This window comes from Amblyraja radiata, chromosome 32 (genome assembly GCF_010909765.2).
Source record: "Amblyraja radiata isolate CabotCenter1 chromosome 32, sAmbRad1.1.pri, whole genome shotgun sequence".
Taxonomy (NCBI): domain Eukaryota; kingdom Metazoa; phylum Chordata; class Chondrichthyes; order Rajiformes; family Rajidae; genus Amblyraja; species Amblyraja radiata.
The window spans coordinates 6,963,052-6,986,512 of record NC_045987.1 but is presented as its reverse complement, the minus strand read 5'-3'; the positions used below and the strand labels follow the sequence as shown (position 1 = coordinate 6,986,512).

At 50.8% G+C, this 23,461-nt stretch overlaps 1 protein-coding gene across 2 annotated transcripts in view; it reads right to left on the bottom strand.

The window, feature by feature from the left end:
* olfm1 (olfactomedin 1) overlaps window positions 1-20,671 on the bottom strand; it is a 42,615-nt gene extending 21,944 nt beyond the window's left edge. Inside the window, exons 1-2 of one of the 2 annotated variants that reach the window (XM_033049428.1) lie at window positions 20,258-20,671; window positions 2,499-2,648 (exon numbers count right to left, since the gene is read on the bottom strand). In XM_033049428.1, coding sequence (XP_032905319.1) covers window positions 2,499-2,648; window positions 20,258-20,347 — 240 coding nt within the window. In that variant the 5' untranslated portion in view covers window positions 20,348-20,671. Of the gene's footprint in view, window positions 1-2,498; window positions 2,649-12,248; window positions 12,588-20,257 lie in introns of those variants that run through there. The other variant, XM_033049427.1, reaches the window with a different exon arrangement.
* Between the last annotated feature and the right edge of the window lie 2,790 nt (window positions 20,672-23,461).

Below are 23,461 nucleotides of genomic sequence, written 5' to 3'. Positions count from 1 at the left end.
CCCAGTCTCCCTCAGTGTCCACATTACAACAGCAAACAGCAGTGGAGATGATGAGACTGGCTGCTGATGAAAATGGTTCAGCAAGTGACGTGCGAGAGAGTGGTTGACGTTCACACCAGCAGCGATAGTGTTAGTGACCAACTGCACTTGGTGGGGAACCACTGAATGACAGTGCGGGGAGCAGGAGGAACATTAGTAGCCTCTATTGGAGATAGAGTTATTTACACAGGGAACCAGGCGAGGGGTTACTAACTGACATAGCGAGCATGCCAAATAACATCAGTGGTGATGCAGTCCACAGCATGGTGACAGATTGTACAAACCTACTGTTTCAATTTCATTTGACGTCTATTCACGCCAGTCTGACAAATTAAATTAAAATATTCTAAATGTGACAAAATTAATAGAATTTTTTTTTTTTAAACCTGCTTCACTTTTAAAACTGAGATCTAAGCAGTCACATTCACTAGTGTGTAGGAAGGAACTGCAGATGCTGGTTTAGAAACATTGAAAAATAGGTGCAGGAGTAGGCCACTCGGCCCTTCGAGCCAGCACCGCCATTCAATGTGATCATGGCTGATCATCTAATCATCTACTACCACATCTTTACACTGAAGATAGACACTATAAGCTGGAGTAACTCAGCGGGACAGGGAATGGGTGACATTTCAATAGACAATAGACAATAGGTGCAGGAGTAGGCCATTCGGCCCTTCGAGCCAGCACCGCCATTCAATGTGATCATGGCTGATCATCCCCAATCAGTACCCCCGGTCCTGCCATCTCCCCATATCCCCCGACTCCGCTATTTTTAAGAGCCCTATCTAGCTCTCTCTTGAAAGTATCCAGAGAACCTGCCTCCACTGCCCTCTGAGGCAGAGAATTCCACAGGCTCACCACTCTCTGTGAGAAAAAGTGTTTCCTCGTCTCCGTTCTAAATGGCTTACTCCTTATTCTTAAACTGTGTGGCCCCTGGTTCTCGACTCCCCCAACATCGGGAACATGTTTCCTGCCTCTAGCGTGTCCAAGCCCTTAACAATCTTGTATGTTTCAATGCTGCCTGACCCGCTGAGTTATTCCTGCTTTTTGTGCCTATCTTCAGTCACAATCACTGAACAGGAGTTTCCTTGCTGAACAGACGTCAGTAATGGTATAATGTGGTATCATTGGTACACTGTAATGGAATGAATACACAATGAGGAGACTCACTGTCTGCCTTGCATTGCCACGTCAGTCTATGTGCTCCACGCAGCCCTCTGCTACCTAATCACCCCAAGGTGAAGAATTCTACAGTAAAATAGACTACTTTCTGCTCCTTATTCTATGTAACCCTACCACCATATCCCAATACATTTTGCTTCATGCATTTATAGAGATTTTCTCGTTAACACATCCCACCTTACCTGTTTGAAGCACGACACACCATACTAACCTGCGTTCTAACCCCTCCTTCGAGGATCAGCTTTCTCCCAAATTTATTTGCTAGTTTAGTTTATAGATACAGAGCTGAAACAGGCCCTTCGGCCCATCGAGGCAGAGCAGACTAGCGATTCCCGCGCACCAACACTATCTACATGCCAGGGACAGGCTTGGATAGTTGGGTTGAATGGCCTCTCTCTTGACTTCTTCAATGTTCTCAAAGTCCTCCAAATGTTGAGTTTTTTTCACCAAACTGTGCTGGCGGTATATCTGATGTGTTGAGGTCCACTGCCTCAGGCTCATCATTGTGCCTTCCTCTCCATACCCACTGGTTGCAGCCTGACTTGACTTTGAAGATGGACACAAAATGCTGGAGTAATTCAGCGGGACAGGCAGCGTCTCTGGAGAGAAGGAATGGGTGACGTTTTGCATCGAGACCCTTCTTCTCCCATTCCTACTCCCCAGAGATGCTGCCCGTCCCACTGCGTTACTCCAGCATTTTGTGTCTAATCTTCGATGCGCCATAGAGGGAGTACAGAGAAGGTTCGCCAGACTGATTCCTGGGATGTCAGGACTTTCACATGAAGAAAGACTGGATAGACTCGGCTTGTATTCGCTAGAATTTAGAAGATTGAGGGGGGATCTTATAGAAACTTACAAAATTCTTAAGGGGTTGGACAGGCTAGATGCAGGAAGATTGTTCCCGATGTTGGGGAAGTCCAGAACAAGGGGTCACAGTTTAAGGATAAGGGGGAAATCTTTTAGGACTGAGATGAGGAAAACATTTGGTGGTGAATCTCTGGAATTCTCTGCCACAGAAGGTAGTTGAGGCCAGTTCATTGGCTATATTTAAGAGGGAGTTGGATGTGGCCCTTGTGGCTAAAGGTATCAGGGGGTATGGAGCGAAGGCAGGGATGGGATACTGAGTTGGATGATCAGCCGTGATCATATTGAATGGCGGTGCAGGCTCGAAGGGCCGAATGGCCTACTCCTGCACCTATTTTCTATGTGTCTATGTTTCTATGTGAATCAGCATCTGCAGTTGCTTCCTGCACCCCCCCCCCGTCGCCTGGCCGTACCTTCTCCAGGAGCTGCCGCAGCTGCTTGGTGCGAGCGTCACGAGAGCACAGAGTCTGCTGGGGGGCCACCACGGTACAGATACACCTCCCCTCGCTGTCAGGCGCCGAGCTGAACACTCGCCAGCCATCCTCAGCATTATCTGGTAGTACCTGGAGGCAGAGAGTCACAGAGTGATACAGCGTGGAAACAGGCCCATCGGCCCAACATGCCCATACCGGCCCAATACACGTCCCAGGTACACTCGTCCCACCCAGAGAGAGAAGAGTCACTCAGACGGGCCAGAGACTCTGGCAGTAGAGCAACTATTACAGGTCTCACCACCTTAGTTTCATTTAGATTGGAGATACAGCACAGAAACAGGCCCTTCGGCTCAGCAAGTACACTCTACCTGTAATAAGATAAGGCGTAGAGTGGCTCAGGTACATGCAGTAGTATCCAATAGTGTACAAAGCACACCTTGAAACCAGGTTGAGATTCTGGACATTTAAAGTTTTTAGAGAATACAGCGCAGAAACAGGCCCTTTGGCCCAACGAGTCCGTGCTGACCAGCGATCAGCCCGTACATGAACACTATCCGACACACTAGGGGTAGGGACATGTGTGGGAGGAAAACCAGAGCACCCGGGGAAAACCTACACGGTCACAGGGAGAAGATACAAACTCCGTCCAGAGAGCACCCGCAGATAGACAGAATCTGGAACTGTAAAAGTATCACATTTTTCCTTCAAGAGTATATTTGACCCGTGGAAATCTTTCTACATGTTGAACATTTTTCACGAGTTAACACGTTTCCCGAGTACCTGCCGTTAGCGTTACGAGTCGCTAAGTTGCGTCCACGAGCTCCGACGTTCCCGCTACGTTCATTCTACGTGATTACCACGAGTTTGATGTGTTTTTAACTCGGGATAACTCGTGGGTGGACTCGTACCGTGAGACAGGGGTTTCCTTCAGGCAGCAACTCTACCGCTGCACCAGCGTGCCAACCCAAGATCAAGTCAATTCAAGACAAAGGTGAGATGGGGACAAGACGGAGAGCTGCAACATTTGGAGTGCAAATGCATTTGGCTAATATTTTTTTCTCTATGTATTAGGTTAACAGTCCCTGTGCAGTACTGAGGGAGTGGACGAGAATAGCCCTTCATCAGAAAGTTCAGAAACGCATTGTAAGTTGCAAGGAGGCGGTGGGTTAGAGAGAACAAGGGAAATATCTGCGCTAAGGTGGAGATCAGGACTATCCAGGTGATAAAATACTTTGATTAATGTGTGCAGTTGGGGGGTGAGAAACATAAACAGATGAGGATTTGGTGGAACTTTGAGATACCAAGAACAATAGCTAGCTGCTGGACATACAAAAACATGCTGGAAATACTCAGTAGGTCAGGCAGCATCTGCGGAGAGAGAAAGCCCAAGTTTAGGTGTATGAGGGAGGGTGTATGTGTATGATGCCATAGAGGGAGTACGGAGAAGGTTCACCAGACTGATTAATGGGATGGCAGGACTTTCATATGAAGAAAGACTGGATAGACTCGGCTTGTACGCGCTGGAATTTAGACGATTGAGGGGGGATCTTGCAGAAACCTACAAAATTCTTAAGAGGTTGGACAGGCTAGATGCAGGAAGATTGTTCCCGATGTTGGGGAAGTCCAGAACAAGGGGTCACAGTTTAAGGATAAGGGGGAGGTCTTTTAGGACCGAGATGAGAAAAACATTTTTCACACAGAGAGTGGTGAATCTCTGGAATTCTCTGCCACAGAGGGTAGTTGAGGCCACAGTTCATTGGCTATATTCAAGAGGTAGTTAGATGTGGCCCTTGTGGCTAAAGGGATCAGGGGGTATGGAGAGAAGGCAGGTACAGGATACTGAGTTGGATGATCAGCCATGATCATATTGAATGGCGGTGCAGGCTAGAAGGGCCGAATGGCCTACTCCTACACCTATTTTCTATGTTTCTATGATCGTACGCCAGAGCTGGCTAGTTCTGACAGGGACAGGAAAGATTGATTATTTGGAGGTGTTGAGTTCTGCGTTTGTTGGACCAGGTCCTCGTTGCCAGTGGCAACCTCCTGAATTGAGCTCAGCCTCCCCACCACAGTCTCGCTCGTGTTTAACACCTCAGCTGGTGAACTTTAGATTAATTAAGTAAAAATACACTTCTTGTCAATTTTCAAACCACGCGATCCTGTCAAAGGTTTGAGGTTTGATCGGCATTTAGCTGTGAGGATATAATACCCCTGTCCCACTTAGGAAACCTGAACGGAAACCTCTGGAGACTTTGCGCCCCGCCCAAGGTTTCCGTGCGGTTCCCGGAGGTTTTTGTCAGTCTCCCCACCTGCTTCCACTACCTGCAACCTCCGGCAACCACCTGCAACCTCCGGGAACCGCACGGAAGCCTTGGGTGGGGCGCAAAGTCTCCAGAGGTTTCCGTTCAGGTTTCCTAAGTGGGACAGCGGCATCAGAAGGTCCTTGATTAACACACCGAACGACGCCGTTGTTTAAGAAGGAACTGCAAGATGCTGGAAAATCGAAGGTGGACAAAAGTGCTGGAGAAACTCAGCGGGCGAGGCAGCGTCTATGGGGCGAAGGAAATAGGCAACGTTTCGGGCCGAAACCCTGGAAGGGTTTCGGCCCGAAACGTTGCCTATTTCCTTACACCTATACTTAGGCTTACTCTTAAAACCCTTGAAGAGTTTCGGCCCAAAACGTTGCCCATTCCCTTCGCTCCATAGATGCTGCCTCGCCTGCTGAGTTTCTCCAGCACTTTTGTCTACCTACTGGATGAACTACAACAATTTGGTTTTTGATTTGGGTTACAAATGGCATTTGCCCACATCAAGTTGATCAAGTGAAAACATCCCTGAGACACTTCACAAGGCCTTCCACAGCTGATTTGACCAGGGGTGACCGAGTTGCTGCAGCCCACGTTTCACCCGTGGACGTGGACAAACTCACATCATCAACATATTTCTTGTTTGTGCTGCAGCTTTTGGCATGCCCTACCAAGCAGATTCTCCTCTTCTCCCCTTGCGGTTTATCTTGTCCCGTCTCCACAGATAAACAATGAGTGGGGCTCCATAGATGAGGGTTGAGTGAAGAACTTACCTCAGAGCCGTTAACATGCCTGACATAGTTAAGGGCCTGTCCCACTTACGCGACCTTGGCTCGCAAATGACGCGACCTCGTGGTCGCTTGAAGCATACGGGCACCCACACACAGATACATTACCCATTTCCTTGAAACATATAAGATTGCTAAGGGTTTGGACACGCTAGAGGCAGGAAACACGTTCCAGATGTTGGGGGAGTCCAGAACCAGGGGCCACACAGTTTAAGAATAAGGATTAAGCCATTTAGAACGGAGACGAGGAAACACTTTTTCTCACAGAGAGTGGCGAGTCTGTGGAATTCTCTGCCTCAGAAGGCGGTGGAGGCAGGTTCTCTGGATGCTTTCAAGAGAGAGCTAGATAGGGCTCTTAAAAATAGCGGAGTCAGGGGGTATGGGGAGAAGGCAGGAACGGGGTACTGATTGGGGAGGATCAGCCATGATCACCAGTGCTGGCTCGAAGGGCCGAATGGCCTACTCCTGCACCTATTGTCTATTACACACAGATTACCCGCTTCCACGCTGCGGGTGAATCAAGAGAATTGCAAATTATTTGTGTTTAGTTTATTGCTTATTTACACGTGTAGCGAGGTACAGTGAAAAACGTTTTGTTGTGTGCTAACCAGTCGGCGGTTATCTTAGGAGGAAACTGCTTTGTTCTTTAAGAAGAGAAGAGAGAACACTTCTGCTGGTGGGCTAGCGGTGAACAACATAAAGATATTCACAAACCTTCTGCCGAGCCAACTGAGTCCTTACCGAGCAGAACATATCAGTCATTAGTAAAAGCTGATTCATATTTTACAATTACAGCTACAGCATTCTGAGCAATTTATTTAAATTTATGTGGCTTGGAAAACAAATTAAATTGAATGATCTCGGCTGTTCTTTTATCCATTCACCTCCGCGTTTTTACGCTGTTATTCTTGTTCACTATTTAAAAAAAACCTATCGACAATTTAACCACACCGGCAACGACACTGAATCACCCTGTGCATAATATTATCACTTTGGTGCGAACACCTGTTCAGACAGACTTTAAGCATTGCCTCGGCCTGCACATTCCCGCTCCTGCCATCGCCCACACTTTAACTCCATGGGGCTCAGGCACCAACGTGATAATAACTCCATGGGGCTCAGGCACCAACAATAGGCAAAGCCATGGACGGCATGAGAGGGTGTGTGTGTGTGTATTCAGGCAGGCTTGAAATCTGCAAAGTGGTGGCAGAAATTGACTCAATTCTGAATCAAATAGAAAGGACAGGAAGCAAAACTAGAAGGGCCGAATGGCCTACTCCTGCACCTATTGTCTATTGTCTATAACTCTGCCCCCGCCACTGCAGGAGAAAGCTAAACAAATAATGCGTAGGAAGGAACTGCAGATGCTGGTTTACACCGAAGATAGACACAGAATGCTGGAGTAACTCAGCGGGACAGGCAGCATCTCCGGAGAGAAGTAATGGGTGGCCTTTCAGGTCTCGACCCAAAACGTCACCCATGCCTTCTCTCCAGAGAAGCTGCCTGTCCCGCTGAGTTACTAAAAATAATGCAATGAAGGCAGGAGTTAGATAGAAGAAGCGAGTGAATGAACGAGTGAATAGAGGCACAATTTAAGGTGCTTATCCCAACCAACCCAAATGAAATACAAAGAACAAATTATACTGTTATACAGTTTACAGAAAATAATGAGGAAATGGTTGAGTGGGGAGAAATAATCGTAGCGATTAAAGATTAAATAACTTCAATAATGAGAGGGAATAATACGCGCCAAGCAGGCAATGGAGACTTCACGAGTTGAATTCGGAAACAAAAAAGGATTTAAGACTGTTTGGGGAGTTGTGGATATGTCTCTTGTTTACAGCAATGAAGCATTAGGATGAACAAATGCAGAGATTAAATAAGCATACAGCGAAGTAGTGAGGGTTTAACGTGGAGTTTGAATGATCAAAATGAATGGGATGTAAACTCTTCAGTCAGTAGTCTAGCTGTTCATCATGTGCCAGATAGGTTTTTCTTAATACATCCCAGAATTGACAAGGGAAAGCCAGGCTAGATTTAGTAATGAGCCAGAATTCACTGTCAACCTAAATAATGCATTAACACTTAAGTGATCAGAGAACAGTCAAATCCAATATTTGAAAGGAAGAAGCAGCTAAGTTTGTGGGTTTAGTTACGGGAGGTCTTTGAAGAGTTGTAAGGCTGTTCACGACTACAATGATAGATGACCAGTGAAATGTGTTAAAACGTTTTAACAGAGGCAGCTTATGCTGAGGGTCGAAAAGCAGGATTTCCCCCCAAATCTAAACCTGGACAAGCATAGTGGCCAAAGTCAACCTATATAAAATCCACAAGCTATCCTAACATACTGATGACCAGAGGATATACAAGGATGCATAAAGAGGATTTTATCACAATCGATGGCATAGGTTACAACTCGAGGAGAGGAATAAATCAGCAAACAAGGTTTTACTGAGACCATGTGGTCCCATTGAAAGCCACCGGGCTGTAAAAGGAAATAAGGAACTTGTGCAAAGGTTGTATAGTTACTGTAGGGGATTGCATCTGGATAGCAAGACAATGCAAGCGGCATAGCGGCAAATCCCCAGAAGCAGATGTTTTCCCAATTGGCCGGTAGGAGGTGGGCTGCAGGAGGTGCCCCCCGGCCCCGGGACACAAGGTGGCTGGCGATGAGAGGAGAGCGGCGGCGGTTCGCGGGCCGAGCCGGTCATGGGCTACGAATGGGATCGGGAGCAGCTCCGGTAGAACGAACAGGCGGGAATCCGGACTTGGAACTCGATAAGACGGCGCCACACATTATTAAATGCAAAATTAATTTCACTGTGTAATTGCATAGGTGACAATAAATATCCAATGAACCATTAAAATGAAGTCGACAAGAATATGGTGGATGCATTAGCTATCGTCTTCCAAAACACAGTGTGCTGGAGGAACTCAGTGGGCCAGGCGACATTTATGGCAGAAATGGATTTGGATTGGGACCACATTCCCTCCACAGACGCTGCCCGATCTGCCGAATTCCTCCAGCACTTTTTGTTTTGCTCAAGACTCCAGCATCTGCTGTTCCTTGCGTCTCCAATTCCTTCCAAGTTCTCTTGGTCTAGGAAGCAGAATGGAAAATTCATTATTTAGCCGAGGGAGTTGGATCCGCTGCCTGGAAATGTATAGTCTATAATCAAGCATATATTGACTGGATGTCTTGATAAATATTTTATCTAATCAATGGGAGCTAGAGTAAGCTAAGCCTTGCTAATGAACTCAACTGAGCTTTCTGAAGAGATGGCTTTAGTAACGGACAGAGGAATATTATGTTCATAAGTTTAAGAGCAGAACTAGGCCATTCAGCCTTTTAAGTCTACTCCGCCATTCTATCACGGCTGGTGTATCTCTCCCTCCGAACCCCATTATGACAATAGTCAATAGGTGCAGGAGTAGGCCATTCGGCCCTTCGAGCCAGCACCGCCATTCAATGTGATCATGGCTGATCATCCCCGATCAGTACCCCAGTTCCTGCCTTCTCCCCATAATCCCCTGACCGCTATTTTTAAGAGCCCTATCTAGCTCTCTCTTGAAAGCATCCAGAGAACCAGCCTCCTCGCCACTCTCACCACTCTCTGTGAGAAACAGTGTTTCCTCGTCTCCGTTCCAGATGGCTTACTCCTTATTCTTAAACTGTGGCCCCTGGTTCTGGACTCCCCCAACATCGGGAACATGTTTCCTGCCTCTAGCGTATCCAAGCCCTTAACCATTATCCTACCTTCACCCCAGAACCCCTGGGGGTGGGGGGGTGGGGGTGGGGGGTGGGGGGGGGGTGGGGGGGGGGGGGGGGGGGGATATCTGTTTGTTAATGTAGATTTTGCCACATTATCAACCCCTAAGGCAACACTGAGCAGCGCAGTCGGCAGCATTGTATTACAAAAGCATTGGGATGGAAAGCAAGAGCAGTATTTACCTGCAAAAATATGTCATTATTAAGGAACATTTCAAGCTAGAACTGACCCTATCCACAAGTACTTGCCCATGGAGACGTGAGGTTTACAAACGTTTCTCAGTGGAGATGGCGGTGCAGGTTTGGACTGGCAGAAATGGTTTCCGGGTCGGTATACAACGAGAGTGTGAAGGGGTCGGGGAACGGCGGTGGGGAGAGGTCACACACACATCGACGCAATGTTATTGAATGGAGGAACTGGCTCCGACAACTCAATTACATTCCAAAAAGGACACAGAGTGCTGGAGCAACTCAGCGGGTCGGGCAGCATCTCTGGAGGACACGGATAGGTGAAGCGCCTCATATTTCAATTGGGCAACTTCCAACTCAGCGGTATGAATCTTGATTTGTCTAATTTCAAGTAACCGTTTCTTCCCCTCTCCCTCCTCCCCCATCCTAGTCATCCTGCCAGTTCCACTGTTCACATCCATATATCTCCTTCGTAATCACCTCTTCCACAGCCAACCATTGTGGGCTCCGGTGGCGGCTTTGTGTTTAAGAAGGAACTGCAGATGCTGGAAAATCGAAGGTACACAAAAATGCTGGATAAACTCAGCGGTTCTGAAGAAGGGTTTCGGCCCGAAACGTCACCCAATCCTTCTCTCCAGAGATGCTGCCTGACCCGCTGAGTTACTCCGGCACTTTGTGTCCTTTTTTTGTGTAAACCAGCATCTGCAGTTTCCCGTTTCTAGGCTGGATCACCACCTGCTACGCTGCGGGGGGACTGGTGGAGATTTGGCCCGCTTGTTACAGCGCGCCACCTTGTTCGGGGGAGACTCGAGGTTTGGGGAGTCAGAGTGCTGGACCCCTGTCCCACTTCGGAAACCTGAACGGAAACCTCTGGAGACTTTGCGCCCCACCCAAGGTTTCCGTGCGGTTCCCGGAGGTTTCTGTCAGTCTCCCTACCTGCCTCCACTACCTGCGACCTCCGGCAACCACCTGCAACCTCCGGGAACCGCACGGAACCTTGGGTGGGGCGCAAAGTCTCCAGAGGTTTCCGTTCAGGTTTCCTAAGTGGGACAGGGGCCTAAGCACAGAACTACCCGGCGAGGGGGGGGGGGGGGGACTTAACACCATTTGGGCGGCACGGTGGCGCAGCAGTAGAACCACTGCCTCACAGCGCCAGGTACCCGGGTTCGATCCTGACTACGGGTGCTGTCTGTACGAGTTTGTACGTTCTCCCCGCGACCTGCGTGGGTTTTCTCCGGGTGCTCCGGTTTCCTCCCCACACTCCGAAGACATGCAGGTTTGTAGGTTACTTGTCTTGGGTTTGTACACTTGGTGTAAGTGGGAAATTGTCCCTAATGTGTGTGTGTGTGTGTAGTGTCAATGCGCGGGGGTCGCTGGTCGGTGCCCCGACTCGTTGGGCCGAAGGGCCTGTTTCCACGCCGTATCTCTAAACTATACATTTACCGTTGGGAGCGGCAGTCCGCCGAGTTAGCCGCGAAACACTCTCTCTCCCGGAAGACATATGTGCTGGAGAAACTCAGCGGGTGCGGCAGCATCTATGGAGCGAAGGAAATAGGCAACGTTTCGGGCCGAAACCCTTAGGGTTTCGGCCCGAAACGTCGCCTATTTCCTTCGCTCCATAGATGCTGCCGCACTCGCTGAGTTAGACAATAGACAATAGACAATAGGTGCAGGAGTAGGCCATTCGGTCCTTCGAGCCAGCACCGCCATTCAATGGATGATCATCCCCAATCAGTACCCCGTTCCTGCCTTCTCCCCATATCCTCCGCTATTGTTAAGAGCCCTATCTAGTTTCTCCAGCACTTTTGTCTACCTTCGATTTTCCAGCATCTGCAGTTCCTTCTTAAACACACCCTCTCTCTCTCCAGTCCCAGCTGCATCGTCGCGTTTCACACACCCTAGCTACCCTTCACATTACATTACAACTCAGTCTGAAACGGCGCGATCACACTGCACCTGTCCCACAGAATCCCCTCTTTATAAGACCCCCCGAGGGAATCTCCGTCCCATCCTCTCCCCTGCCAGATCACACCGACCCGACCCGACCCGACCTGACCTCTCGGGCAAAATCACCGCTATAACCTCCCCGGTCCACACCGCAAATCACCGGAGCCCAGTGTGTGGACGGACAATGTTAGACGAGAGGGCGAGAGCGCGGAGGAACCTTCACAAATAAGTTACACATCAGCGGGACCACCTGTCAACGCCGTTAGTTCATTCATTAGTCAATCCTCTGTCACCCCTATCCACTACCACCCCAGCCTCCCCCCTCTCTCCCCCTGCCGTTTCATTCTCCCCCTCCCATCCCTCGCCCCATCGATGTCCCCTGCACATTTTCGGCCGTGGGTTCGCTATCTGTTCCTTCATCCCTCCGTTCTAAGTCTGCCCCCTTCCCTCTCTCCCACTCCCCAGCTTTTCCCATCTCCCCCAGTCCATCTCCCACCCACCCTCTCATCCGCGGGACCCCATCCCCAGTCCCCCCCGCATCCCTCACCCTCCATCTCCCTCTCCTCCCCACCTCTGAATCTCCCGACCCTTTCCCCTTCCCCTCCCCAGTCGCCCCCACCCCTCTCCTCCTTTCCCAGCCTCTGCTTCCGCCCATTCCCACTCGCTCAGCCTCTGCCCCTTCCCCTCCCCATCCCCGGGACCCTCCCTCCCGGTCGCCCCCCACACTCACCCCGGTGCTACGGTCGAGGGAGCCGGCGCTGGCGGCGGTGAGGCGGGTGGCGTTGAGACCGACCAGGGCCGGCAGTGTCTGGGACATCCAGTTACTGATCATGGCCATGGTGCTCAGGACAATCCCGATCTTCAGCAGAGGCACCGTCATTGCGGGAGCGCTGCGGTTCTCTCATACCGAGTAACGTGGAGCGGGCGGGGCGGCGGGAGGTAGCATCTGCCGGGCGGGGAGCAGCCCCGGTCCCAACCGGGGCATGGCGGCAGCGGGCGGGCGGGCGAGGCGAGGCGAGGGGCGGCGAGACGGTGCTGGGAGGCGCGGATACCGGGAGCTGCCGCTCTAGCCGCTGACTGGAGGGAGACTGGAGTCTGAGCGGCCGCTGCCGCCCACACGCACGGTTGGTCCCGCCCCCGGTACAGGAGGAGAAGACGTCCCACCCACCCACCGGTAAAGACCCTCCCCCCCGGTACACACCGGCCCGGCCCGCCCCCGGTACAAGACCTGCCTCCCGGCTCTGGATAGGACCTGCCCCTGATAATCAGCGACCCGCCCTCCGGTCCAACACCGGCCCGCCTCCCGGTCCAACACCGGCCCGCCCTCCGGTACAACACCGGCCCGCCTCCCGGTACAACACCGGCCCGCCTCCCGGTACAACACCGGCCCGCCCTCCGGTACTACACCGGCCCGCCCTCCGGTACAACACCGGCCCGCCTCCCGGTACAACACCGGCCCGCCCTCCGGTACAACACCGGCCCGCCTCCCGGTACAACACCGGCCCTCCGGTAAAAATGCTCCGATTCCCCACCCAGCCGCTCCCTACTCTATCCCATTACCACCTTCCTGGAGGGACGGGGCAAGCCCGTGAGGGTCGCTGACACAGACCCCTAAGGACCCACGTTGGGGAACAGTACACGAGTGAGCCCCAGTCACACGGGCTGTGTGCAGGTCAGAGTCCAGTGAGGGTCAGTGTGTGTGTGTGGTGGGGGGGGGGGGGACCTGTACCCCAGTGAGGGTCAGTGTGGGTCAGTGTGTGTGTGGGGGGGGGGGACACCTGTCCCCCAGTGTGGGTCAGTGTGTGTGTGGGGGGGGGGGGGGGGGGGGGACACACACCTGTACCCCAGCGAGCCCCACATTTCAGCCAGGGTGAATGCCTATAGTGCAAATAAAATGGGTAGAAAAAAACCCGAAATCCGCATTGAAAATAAGATTCAAAAGCTGGAATGATTTATTACTTCAGTGCCCTCATGTAAGCTGAATTCTCAGCCCCTGGTTGCTATGGTGACAGCGCCAGGTTGCAGCCATCTCTCTCTCCTCTCCCCCCCCAACCTCTCTACTGCAGCACCCGGCCTCCCCCAGCAGCGCCCCGGCCAGCAGCAGCACAGAGGAGGCAAGTAGCCCGGGCATCAGGCGCTGGATGTGTCACTCAACTGCATAGTTTCAGCACCACATCCCCGCGGGACAGTTCCCGCAGCGTCGACTTGCAGCCCGCGGCTGCTTTTCGAAGGGAAACACAAGGGGCTGGAATCTGGAGCAAATGACACAAGGTGCTCGAGGTACATTAACTCAGCGTATGTGGAGGGATCTCTGGAGAATGGTCATCTTATTAACACGCACCCCACCCCCCGTTCACGCAAAGGGGTGGTGGGTTGGTGGAACAAATTGCCAGAGGAGGTGGTTGAGGCAGGGACTATCCCAACGTTTGAAAAACTGTTAGACAGGTACATGGATAGGACAGGTTTGGAGGGATATGGACCAAACGCTGGCGGCTGGGACTAGTGTGGCTGGGACATGTTGGCTAGTCTGGGCTAGTTGGGCCAAATGGCCTGTTTCCACGTTCTATCTCCCTATGACTCTATGACACCAGTCACTATGTGAGAAGGAAGGAACTGCAGGTGCTGGTTTACACTGAAGATAGACACGACATACTGGAGTAACTCAGTGGGACAGGTAGCATCTCTGGAGAGAAGGAATGGGTGACGTTTCAGGTCGAGACACTTCTTCAGACTGATTTAAATGTTCCCTTGAAGATACATATGCCAATTCAACATTCTTGACTCATATCTGTCACCCTTTTGTCACTGTTTCATCTCCAGCCTTTGTCACCACCCATCTGTCAATGTACCACCCCCTCATCTGTATCCACCTATCACTTGCCAGACTTAGTCCCTTGATCACTTTGCCTTCACAGTTTTCTCCCCACAGATGCTGCCTGTCCTGCTGAGTTCCTCCTGCACTTTGTTTTTTTCTCAACTAGTTTGCATTGCTTTTAGTTCAGTTTCAGCTTAGTTTAGTTTATTTTAGAGATCCCCGCACACTAGGACTATCCTACACACACTAGGGACAATATATATATTTTTTACCGCAGCCAATTAACCTGCAATCCTGTATGTCTTTGGAATGTGGGAGGAAACCCGGAGCACCCGGAGAAAACCCACGAGGTCACGGGGAGAACGTACAAACTTCGTACAGACAGCACTCGCTGTCAGGGTTGAACCTGGGTCTCTGGCGCTGTAAGGCAGCAACTCTACCGCTGCACCACTCATATCTTTTGCTCCTTAGGCTTTCACCCCAAGAACCTCAGCCAAAGCAGAGATGCCTGCATCCTTCTTCTTCTTGCGTATGGAGTGCACAGCCTAAAGTTGCAGGACAACGTGTTCTATTTGATCTTACTTGATTGTGCACGCCGGGTTGATTGCATTCGTCGAAACAGGGCGGACCACGTGAAGGTTGCAATCTCCCACCCCCCCTGCATCCTGATGAATATTAACTGCCCCTTCCACCATTGCTGCTTTCACTGACCCACTTCTGCCCACTGTCTACACAGCCTTAACATCCTCACCTCCGCCACCTATTCTCCAAAACGCCTCGCTTTACTGCTATATTCTGCTGACCACAATTGTAATCCTCCGCCTCTGTTTCTTCAGCTGCCGAGCGTCTCGCCTCTGACATTTCTGAGACAACTTCCTCGACCAAACCTTTGACCAGATTCCTCGTCCGATATCTAACGTGGCTCAGCGCCAAGAAACAGTGTTTGAAACTATTTACTGGTTAAACACCGTTGGGAAGGAGCTATATAAACGCAGGATGTTGTTTAACAGTGTGTTTCCACTGCATTGTCCAAATCCTGGTGCTCAGAACCACTTGAGATCGAAGGTCTGAACTGTAAGTAAGTAAGTCTTGCTACAAGTAAGAATTTCATTGTTCGATCTGGGACATATGACAATAAAACACTCTTGACTACAACTGTAAGGAAGGATGGGAGAGAGGAGTATGAGATGGAGTTACTTAACATTAGAGAATTCAATGATCATACCGCTGGGGTGTAAGCAGCCCAAGTGAAATGTGAGGTTGTACCTCACAACCCAGCAGTATGAACATTGAATTCTCTAATTTTAAGTAACTTCATCTCATACTCCCCTCCCTCCTTGAGTGGGAAAGTGTACCCAGTGGGCTGAAGGGCCTGTTTTCAGACTGTAGAAGGGTTTCGGCCTGAAACGTTTGCCTATTTCCTTCGCTCCATAGATGCTGCTGCACCCGCTGAGTTCCTCCAGCATTTTTGTGTTCCTAAACTAAACTAAACCTTTCTTCACACAGAGGCTGGTGAACTTTGTGAATTCCCTGCCCAGTAGCGCAGTTGTTGATCGGATATCGGATCCAGAGCTGCCGTTTCTGGATAATGAAGGAATCAGGAAATAGGGGTGGAGGATTGACCACCATCATGTTGAGCGTCAGAACAGGCCAGATGGGCCGAAGAGCCTGCGCCTACTCCTATTATGTAAGAAGGAGTTGCAGATGCTGGTTTACACTGAAGATGGACACAAAATGCTGGAGTCTGTGTTACGCCAGCATTTACTGTCCTGTTCCTGTTATTAGGTTCTCGTTAGCCACCTTCTCTAGCCATCCTTCTGCTCACAGGGTCTTTGGATACGGTTCATCTGCCCTTCCCCAGGTTGCGATTATATCACGTTCCCCATCGCATTAGAATTCCTGCGGCTTCTGCAACACTGCTGTGGACATGACAGGGTTAAGGGGCTGTCCCACTTTCACCACCTAATTCACGACCTTTTTTACTCCTGGACATTTTTCATCAGGCTAGAAAAAACGCCCCGACCTACTTGATGCCACGAGTACCTACGACTAGCATCACGACCTGCTACGACCTAGCTACGACCTCCTACGACCTCGTGACGACCATGCTGCAAGTATGAGTCAAGGGCAAACTCAGCAGAGGTCGTGAATTAGGTTGTGAAAGTGGGACAGGCCCTCTAACCAGCCAGCTTTACAGACCGACTTAATCTTCCTCTTTAACATTCGCCTCCTCATTAGTTTAGGATGGCCTAGAAAATGTGATCACAAGTGACAAACTCTCTGAGTCTAACGGTTCTGCTCAGCAGGAGAGCGCTTAGATCTGGAGGCACGTGGAATTGCAGATGCTGGATTCTCGTGTAGAGCAAAGAGCTGGAGTAACTCAGCGGGTTAGGCAGCTTCTCTGGAGAAAAGGAATAGGTGACATTTCGGGTCGTGACGTCTTCAGGCGTCTGAAGAAGCGTCTCAACCCGAAACATCACCTATTCCTTTTCTCCAGAGATGTTACCTGATCCGCTGAGCTACTCCAGCTTTTTTTGCCTGCCTCCAATCCCCTTCCTCATACACTCATCTCCCATCACGGAATCCCTCCTTTTCCTTTGATCCCTGCTCTCTCCCATCCTCTTAGACCTACATCTCTTCCCCGTGCTTGACATTTCACTCATATTCTCTACTCATCTGGCTCCGTTTTGTCTCCTGTTCACCTCTAGCCTTTATCACCCACTTCACCCATATGTCAATCCCTTGCCAGGCTTTGTCGGGCACCTATCTCTCTTTTCCCGCATTCTCCCCTCCCTCTCCACTACAATCAGACTGAAGAAGGGTCCAGACTCGAAACATCCTCTGCCCATTCCCTCCACAGATGCTGTCTGACCCGCTGAGTTCCTCCGGCACTTTGTGCTTTGTATGTACATTTACCCACCAGACTTCACAAAATGTCCTAACGCAGCTTACTGGAAGATGTCCATTGGAACTCATGAAGTTCAGCTCTGGGATACATGTTCTCTGGGCGGACTGAAATGCCGACTCAGCAGAATGATTTGTGTCTGAGGGGGATAGGCTGCCTTGTAATTCCTTGCTGTAAGATTGAAGGCCAATCTAACTAAGATGCTGCAACTATAGAGTCATACTGCACAGAAACAGACCATTTGGCCCAACTTGCCCATGCCAACCAAGATGTTCCATCTATGCTAGTCCCACGTGGCTGGATTTGGCCCTTATCCCTCTATAGCTTTCCTATCCAGGTACCTGTCCAAATGTCTTTTAAATGTTGTTAGATTACTTGCCTCAACAACCGCCTCTGGCAGCTCGTTCCATAAAACCACCACCCTCTGTGTGAAAAAAAAATCCCCTTGGGTCCTATTAACTACTTCCCCTCTCACCTTAAACCTATGTCCACTGGTCCTCAAGCAAATGTTCATGGAGCAAAAGACAGAGTGCTGGAGGAACTCGGCGGGTCAGGCAGCATCTGCGGAGGGAATGGACTGGTGATATTTTGGGTCAGAACCCTTCTTTGGACTGGGAACCAATGGCTTTGGACACTCCAGCGAAGAGAGATGGGGCCGATGGATATAAACCGTTAGATCCTTCAATTGACAGAGATTGCATCTTGTTGGAGAACGGAGAATAGAGAATAAATGTCGACCTGAAGGTTAGAAACGTGAGACTTTGTAGGCAAAAGGTAGCATTCGAGTGCGGACATGCAGTTGATTCCATGAGCTGGATAACAGCCCATGGAGCTCAGGAGGGTAACTAAGCACGATTCAGAGTAGCCATCACCCTCTGGAACAGAGGGAGAGTCTGAGGTGACAAAGTAGAAGGGAAAGGCAAAATGGTAGAGGAATGGGGGGAGGAATGGGGCAGGAGTTTAGTTCAAAGAACAGGAGAGACAGAAGGTGAGGGAGAGAGAGAGGGGGGAGGGGGGAGAAAAGACGAGGGAAGGAGGGAGAATAAAGGGAAGGGGAGAACATTGGAGAGGAGTTTAGTTTAGTTCAAAGGGCAGGAAAGAGGGGAGTGGGAGGGAGAGAGGGGAGAAAGGAGAAAAGATAGAGGGAAAGTAAAGGGGGGAGAGAAAAGAGAAGGGAGGAAGTAGGATGAGAGAGGGGATGAAAAGAGTGGAGAGAGGAGAAGGGAAGTCGAGTGAGTAGAGGGGGCAGGAGGAAGCAAGAGAGGGTGAAACGGTGTGAGGCAGGTTCAGGAACAGAATGAATTAAGGAATTAAGGAAGGGTGGGAGGCTGAAAAGGAGAGGCGGCAGGAGGAGCATATCCCTTTAAGGGTGAATGGTGGTGCCTGTCCCTTTAAGGGTGAGCTGTGGTGCCTGTCCCTTTAAGGGGGGAGATGTCGCCGGTGGGGACTTCAAAGTGCGGGGAGCAGCGACGCCTGCTGCCAGTGGGCGGTAGCGCAACTCTGATCCAACTTCACATCTCCATGGAGAGAGAGAGAGACGTTCAAAAGACAAATCATTTGCACCGGGTAAACGATGAATAACGGGAGTCAGCCATCAGATACGAACTGCAGCTCAATAAACCAAATCACAACCCAACACACAAATCCCCAGACCTTCCCCCACACCAGATTGAAACGTCAAACCAGTGCAAACCCGCACCAGGGAACACAGCAATTTAGCAGAATGTTAACACTGGGACATGCTTCAACATATTTTTCAATATGAACCGGCCATGCAGACAGGTTGCATTAAACATCTCGGCTGATCCTAAATAAATAAATACATATTGCAACTGTCCAGGTTTGAAGAGAATGTTTCCAGGCAAATGGGCTGTTGTATCCAAAGATCTTTGGTTGTATCCAACACAGCCCTTTGTCTCTCTCCCTTCTCTCCCCCTCCTCCCCCCTACTCTCCCTCTCTCCCTCCCATGTCACCGGCCTCCTTCCCCAATTCACAATGATTTCCATCTCGCTATCTGACAGCCACCGGGAAGCTGCACCGGTCCACGCCAGCGTTGAATCACTCCAAACCCCTTCCCAGCCCGACCTCCCCCCACCCCCCCTCCCCATGAGTCCCTCCTCCCCTGTGTCTGCCCAACTTCCCTGCATGTGCTTATGGGACACGCCATGTGCCGGTGAATTCAAGCCCACCCTCACCACCCCGTTGAAATGATCAAAAACGATATTACATATATATGTGTGTGTGTGTGCCCCCTGGTTCCAAGTACACGTGCAAATGGGCCCCTTCTTTATTTCACCCCATCACCCTCCCCCCCTCCTCCTTTAACTCTCTTCACGATTTAAAGCCCTCCCCCATTTGCTGCAAGGTCCCACATTCATTGCTCCGGTTGGAATGACATTAACAATCCTTAATCCGAGAGGCATCTTATCTTCTGCCCTATCCGTGTAGAAGGCTGTGTGTCCTACACTGGGATCTCATCTGGACCTCTGGACCTGCAGATAAATCCCCGAGTGGTACCGAGTCATCCTTCATCCCAGGGGACTGCCGGAACAGATCTAACTCTGATAAAGTTTGCAGTCAGGATGTTGTTACTTACCTCCAGATTGTGGTTTGGAGCTGCTTGCCCGCATTGTCCCACGTTCACAGGCCTCCTTACCATCACCCCGACCCCTCGACCACCCCCCTCCCCTCCAGAAACCCTCCCCACGTCTCCAATGTCCCAGGTCAGACCAGCCCTGACCCTCGGCTGCTCAACCCAACAAACATCTCAACCCATGTTCCCCAACCTCGCCTCAACCTTCTCCCCTGGGTCCCAACCTCACACGACCACCCAACTCTGCACCCTCCATCCCGAGACCCGGGCCAACCTGACCCAGATCACCCTGACCTCCCCCCCTAAGACCAGGTCTCCCCCCCTCATCGTTGACCCCTGGACCCCACCATTGACCACCCCCCCCCCCCCCCCCCTCTCCAGCATCTTCCACAGCGGGGTGAGATGAGCCGTGTCCCGGACCTTACCTGGGTGAGCTGGACACTGATGAGCAAGACCCCGAGGATGAGGAGCCGGGCTCGGCCGCGCTCCCTCCTGCCCGCGGGCTGTGTCTTCATGTTGCTCCCGCTCCCTGTGCGCTTGTCCCGGGCTGTCCTGCACCTGCTGTCCCGCCTGCCTTGTCCCGGCTCGGCTCGGCTCGGCGTCGCTGCCCCTTCCCCCTCCCTCCCTCCCTCTCTCACTCTCTCCCCCTCTCCCCCTCTCACTCTCCCTGGCTCGGTCCGGGTCAGGCACCTGCCTGCAGCCGCATCTCAGCCCCACCGGCAGCAAGTGAGCGGGCAGAGCGGGCGGAGCGAGTAGGCAGGTCGGCGGAGCGGAGCGGAGAGAGAAGCGCTCACAGCCCGAGTGTGGAGTCCGGGAACTAGCGCAGGATGTGACATCAATCCGGAGGGAGGGAGGGAGGGAGAGGGGGAGAGATAGAGAGAGAGAAGGGAGAAGGCGAGGGAGGAGAGAGAGAGAGAGGGAGGAGAGAGAGATAGAGAGAGAGAAAGAGAGAGAAGGTAGGAGAGAGAGAGATAGGGAGAGAGAAGGGGGGTGGCGAGGGAGGAGGAGAGAGGGAGGGGGCAAGAAGAGGAGGGAAAAGTGGAAGGAGGAGAGAGAGAAGTGAGAGAGAGAGAAGGGGAGAGAGAGAGAGAGATAGGGAGAGAGAAGGCAAGGAAGGAGAGATGGAAGGGAGAAGGAGAGAAAGTGAGCAAGGGGGAGACAGAGAGGGGAAAGGGATGGAGGGGAGGGATGGGTGGTGGAAAGGGAGGGGGCAGGGGGGAGTGAGGATTTGGGTTGGGGAGAGAGTAATGAGGGCTGGAGATGGCAGGAAGGGGCGAGGGGGTACGGGAGGGAAGTGTAGAGATACAGACAGCACTGAAACATCCCCCACATTCCACAATCTGCCCTGAACACCAAATGTACATTTATGCTGCTCCCACCTTATTCTCCCTACATTTCCATACCCCCCCCCCCCCACCCCATAATCACCCCCCCCCCCTCAGAGTCTATCCCCAGTTACAAGACATTTGGAGGCCAATTAACCAACCAACTGCAGTCCTTGGGATTTGGAAGGAAGCCGGAGTACCTGGAGGTAAACCATGGGGAGATCTTGCAAACTCCACACAGACAGCACCCGAGGTCAGGATTGAACCCGGGTGGCTGGAGCTCCGCAGCTGTACCACTGTGCCCCCCCCCCCCACACACACACACACACACAAGCAGTGATAGGAGGATGGAATGAGAGGGAGAGCTGGGGGTGAGAGAGAACGAGAGCCAGTGAGAGAGAGACAGAGATAGATAGAGAGGGGGGCGGTGTGGAAAAGGAGAGATTGCGGGAAAGTGAATCAGGGAATGAGAGACAATATATGCAGGAAGGAACTGCAGATGCTGGTTTATACTGAAGATAGACGCAAAGTGCTGGAGTAATTCAATGGGTCAGGCAGCATCTCCGGAGAGAAGGGACAGGTGACTTGTTGGGTCGGATTCCTTCTTCAGAGTGAAGAAGGGGTCTTGACCCGAAACGTCACCCGTTCCTTCTCTCCAGAGGTGCTGCCTGACTCGCTGAGTTACTCCAGCACTTTGTGTCTATCTTAGGGAAGGAGAGATGCAGGTGTGGAGGGGCGGGAGGGAATGAGTGAGGAAGAGGAGGAGAGATGGAAGAGACAAAAGAGAGGGAGAGAGAGGGAGAAGAGCAGAGAGAGGAGAGGAAGAGGGACAGAATGAGGGAAGAGAGAGGGCCGAGGGAGAGACAAAGGGGGAGAGACGGGGCAGAGAGAGAGGGGGGGGGGGATCTGTAAAAAGTTTCACGATTTAATCTTATCTTAAATAATTATTCAATTGTTTAAATTTCCATTTCATTGATTATTTCTTTGGGTATTTTCCTACACTTTTTGATATTGGCTTCTTTGTTGTCTGTGCAGTTTTAATTATTTTTTTTAATTTAAATGAAGTTTAATTTAATTTTACCATCCATGGTAAGTCACAAGTAGCAACGTGATTCTTGTTTTTATAATGAGGTCACCAGTTTAAATTTCCCTGCTGTTCCACCGTGGTTTATTAGTACATTTTCCATTCTAATCCCTTAAAACCAGTCCTCTCTCCAGCACACCCCAAGGTATTATTTTGGTCTTCATCTACCAAAGCATGCTTCATAGTTCATATCGGAATCATTGTTTTGTGGAGATAGTCCCCAGGGACAAGTTACAAAATTCTTAAGGGGTTGGACAGGCTAGATGCAGGAAGATTATTCCCGATGTTGGGGAAGTCCAGAACAAGGGGTCACAGTTTAAGGATAAGAGGGAAGTCTTTTAGGACCGAGATGAGAAAATCATTTTTCACACAGAGAGTGGTGAATCTCTGGAATTCTCTGCCACAGAAGGTAGTTGAGGCCAGTTCATTGGCTATATTTAAGAGGGAGTTAGACGTGGCCCTTGTGGCTAAAGGGATCAGGGGGTATGGAGAGAAGGCAGGGATGGGATACTGAGTTGGATGATCAGCCATGATCATATCGATTGGCGGTGCAGGCTATAAAGGGCCGAATGGCCTACTCCTGCACCTATTTTCTATGTTTCTATATTTCCACTAGGACCAGAGGTCATAGCCTCAGAATTAAAGGACGTTTCTTTAGGAAGGAGATGAGGAGGAATTTCTGTAGTTAGAGGGTGGTGAATCTGTGGAATTCATTGCCACAGAAGGCTATGAAGGCCAAGCAATGGATATTTTTAAGGCATAGATACATAGAAACATAGAAACATAGAAAATAGGTGCAGGAGGAGGCCATACGGCCCTTCGAGCCTGCACCGCCATTCATTGTGATCATAGATATGATGGATTCTGGGGTGTCAGGGGTTATTGGGAGAAGGCAGGAGAATGGGGTTGAGAGGGAAAGATAGATCAGTCATGATTGAATGGCGTAGACTTGATGGGCTGAATGGCCTAATTCTGCTCCTATCACTTATGAACATGAATTTAGAGGGATAGAAACATCTAGAAACATATAAAATTCTTAAGGGATTGGACAGGGTAGATGCAGGAAAAATGCTCCCCATTTTGGGGGAGACCAGAACCAGGGGTCACAGTTTAAGAATAAGCGGTAGGCCATTTAGGACTGAGATGAGGAAATACTTTTTCACCCAGAGAGTTGTGAAGCTGTGGAATTCTCTGCCACAGAAGGCAGTGGAGGCCAATTC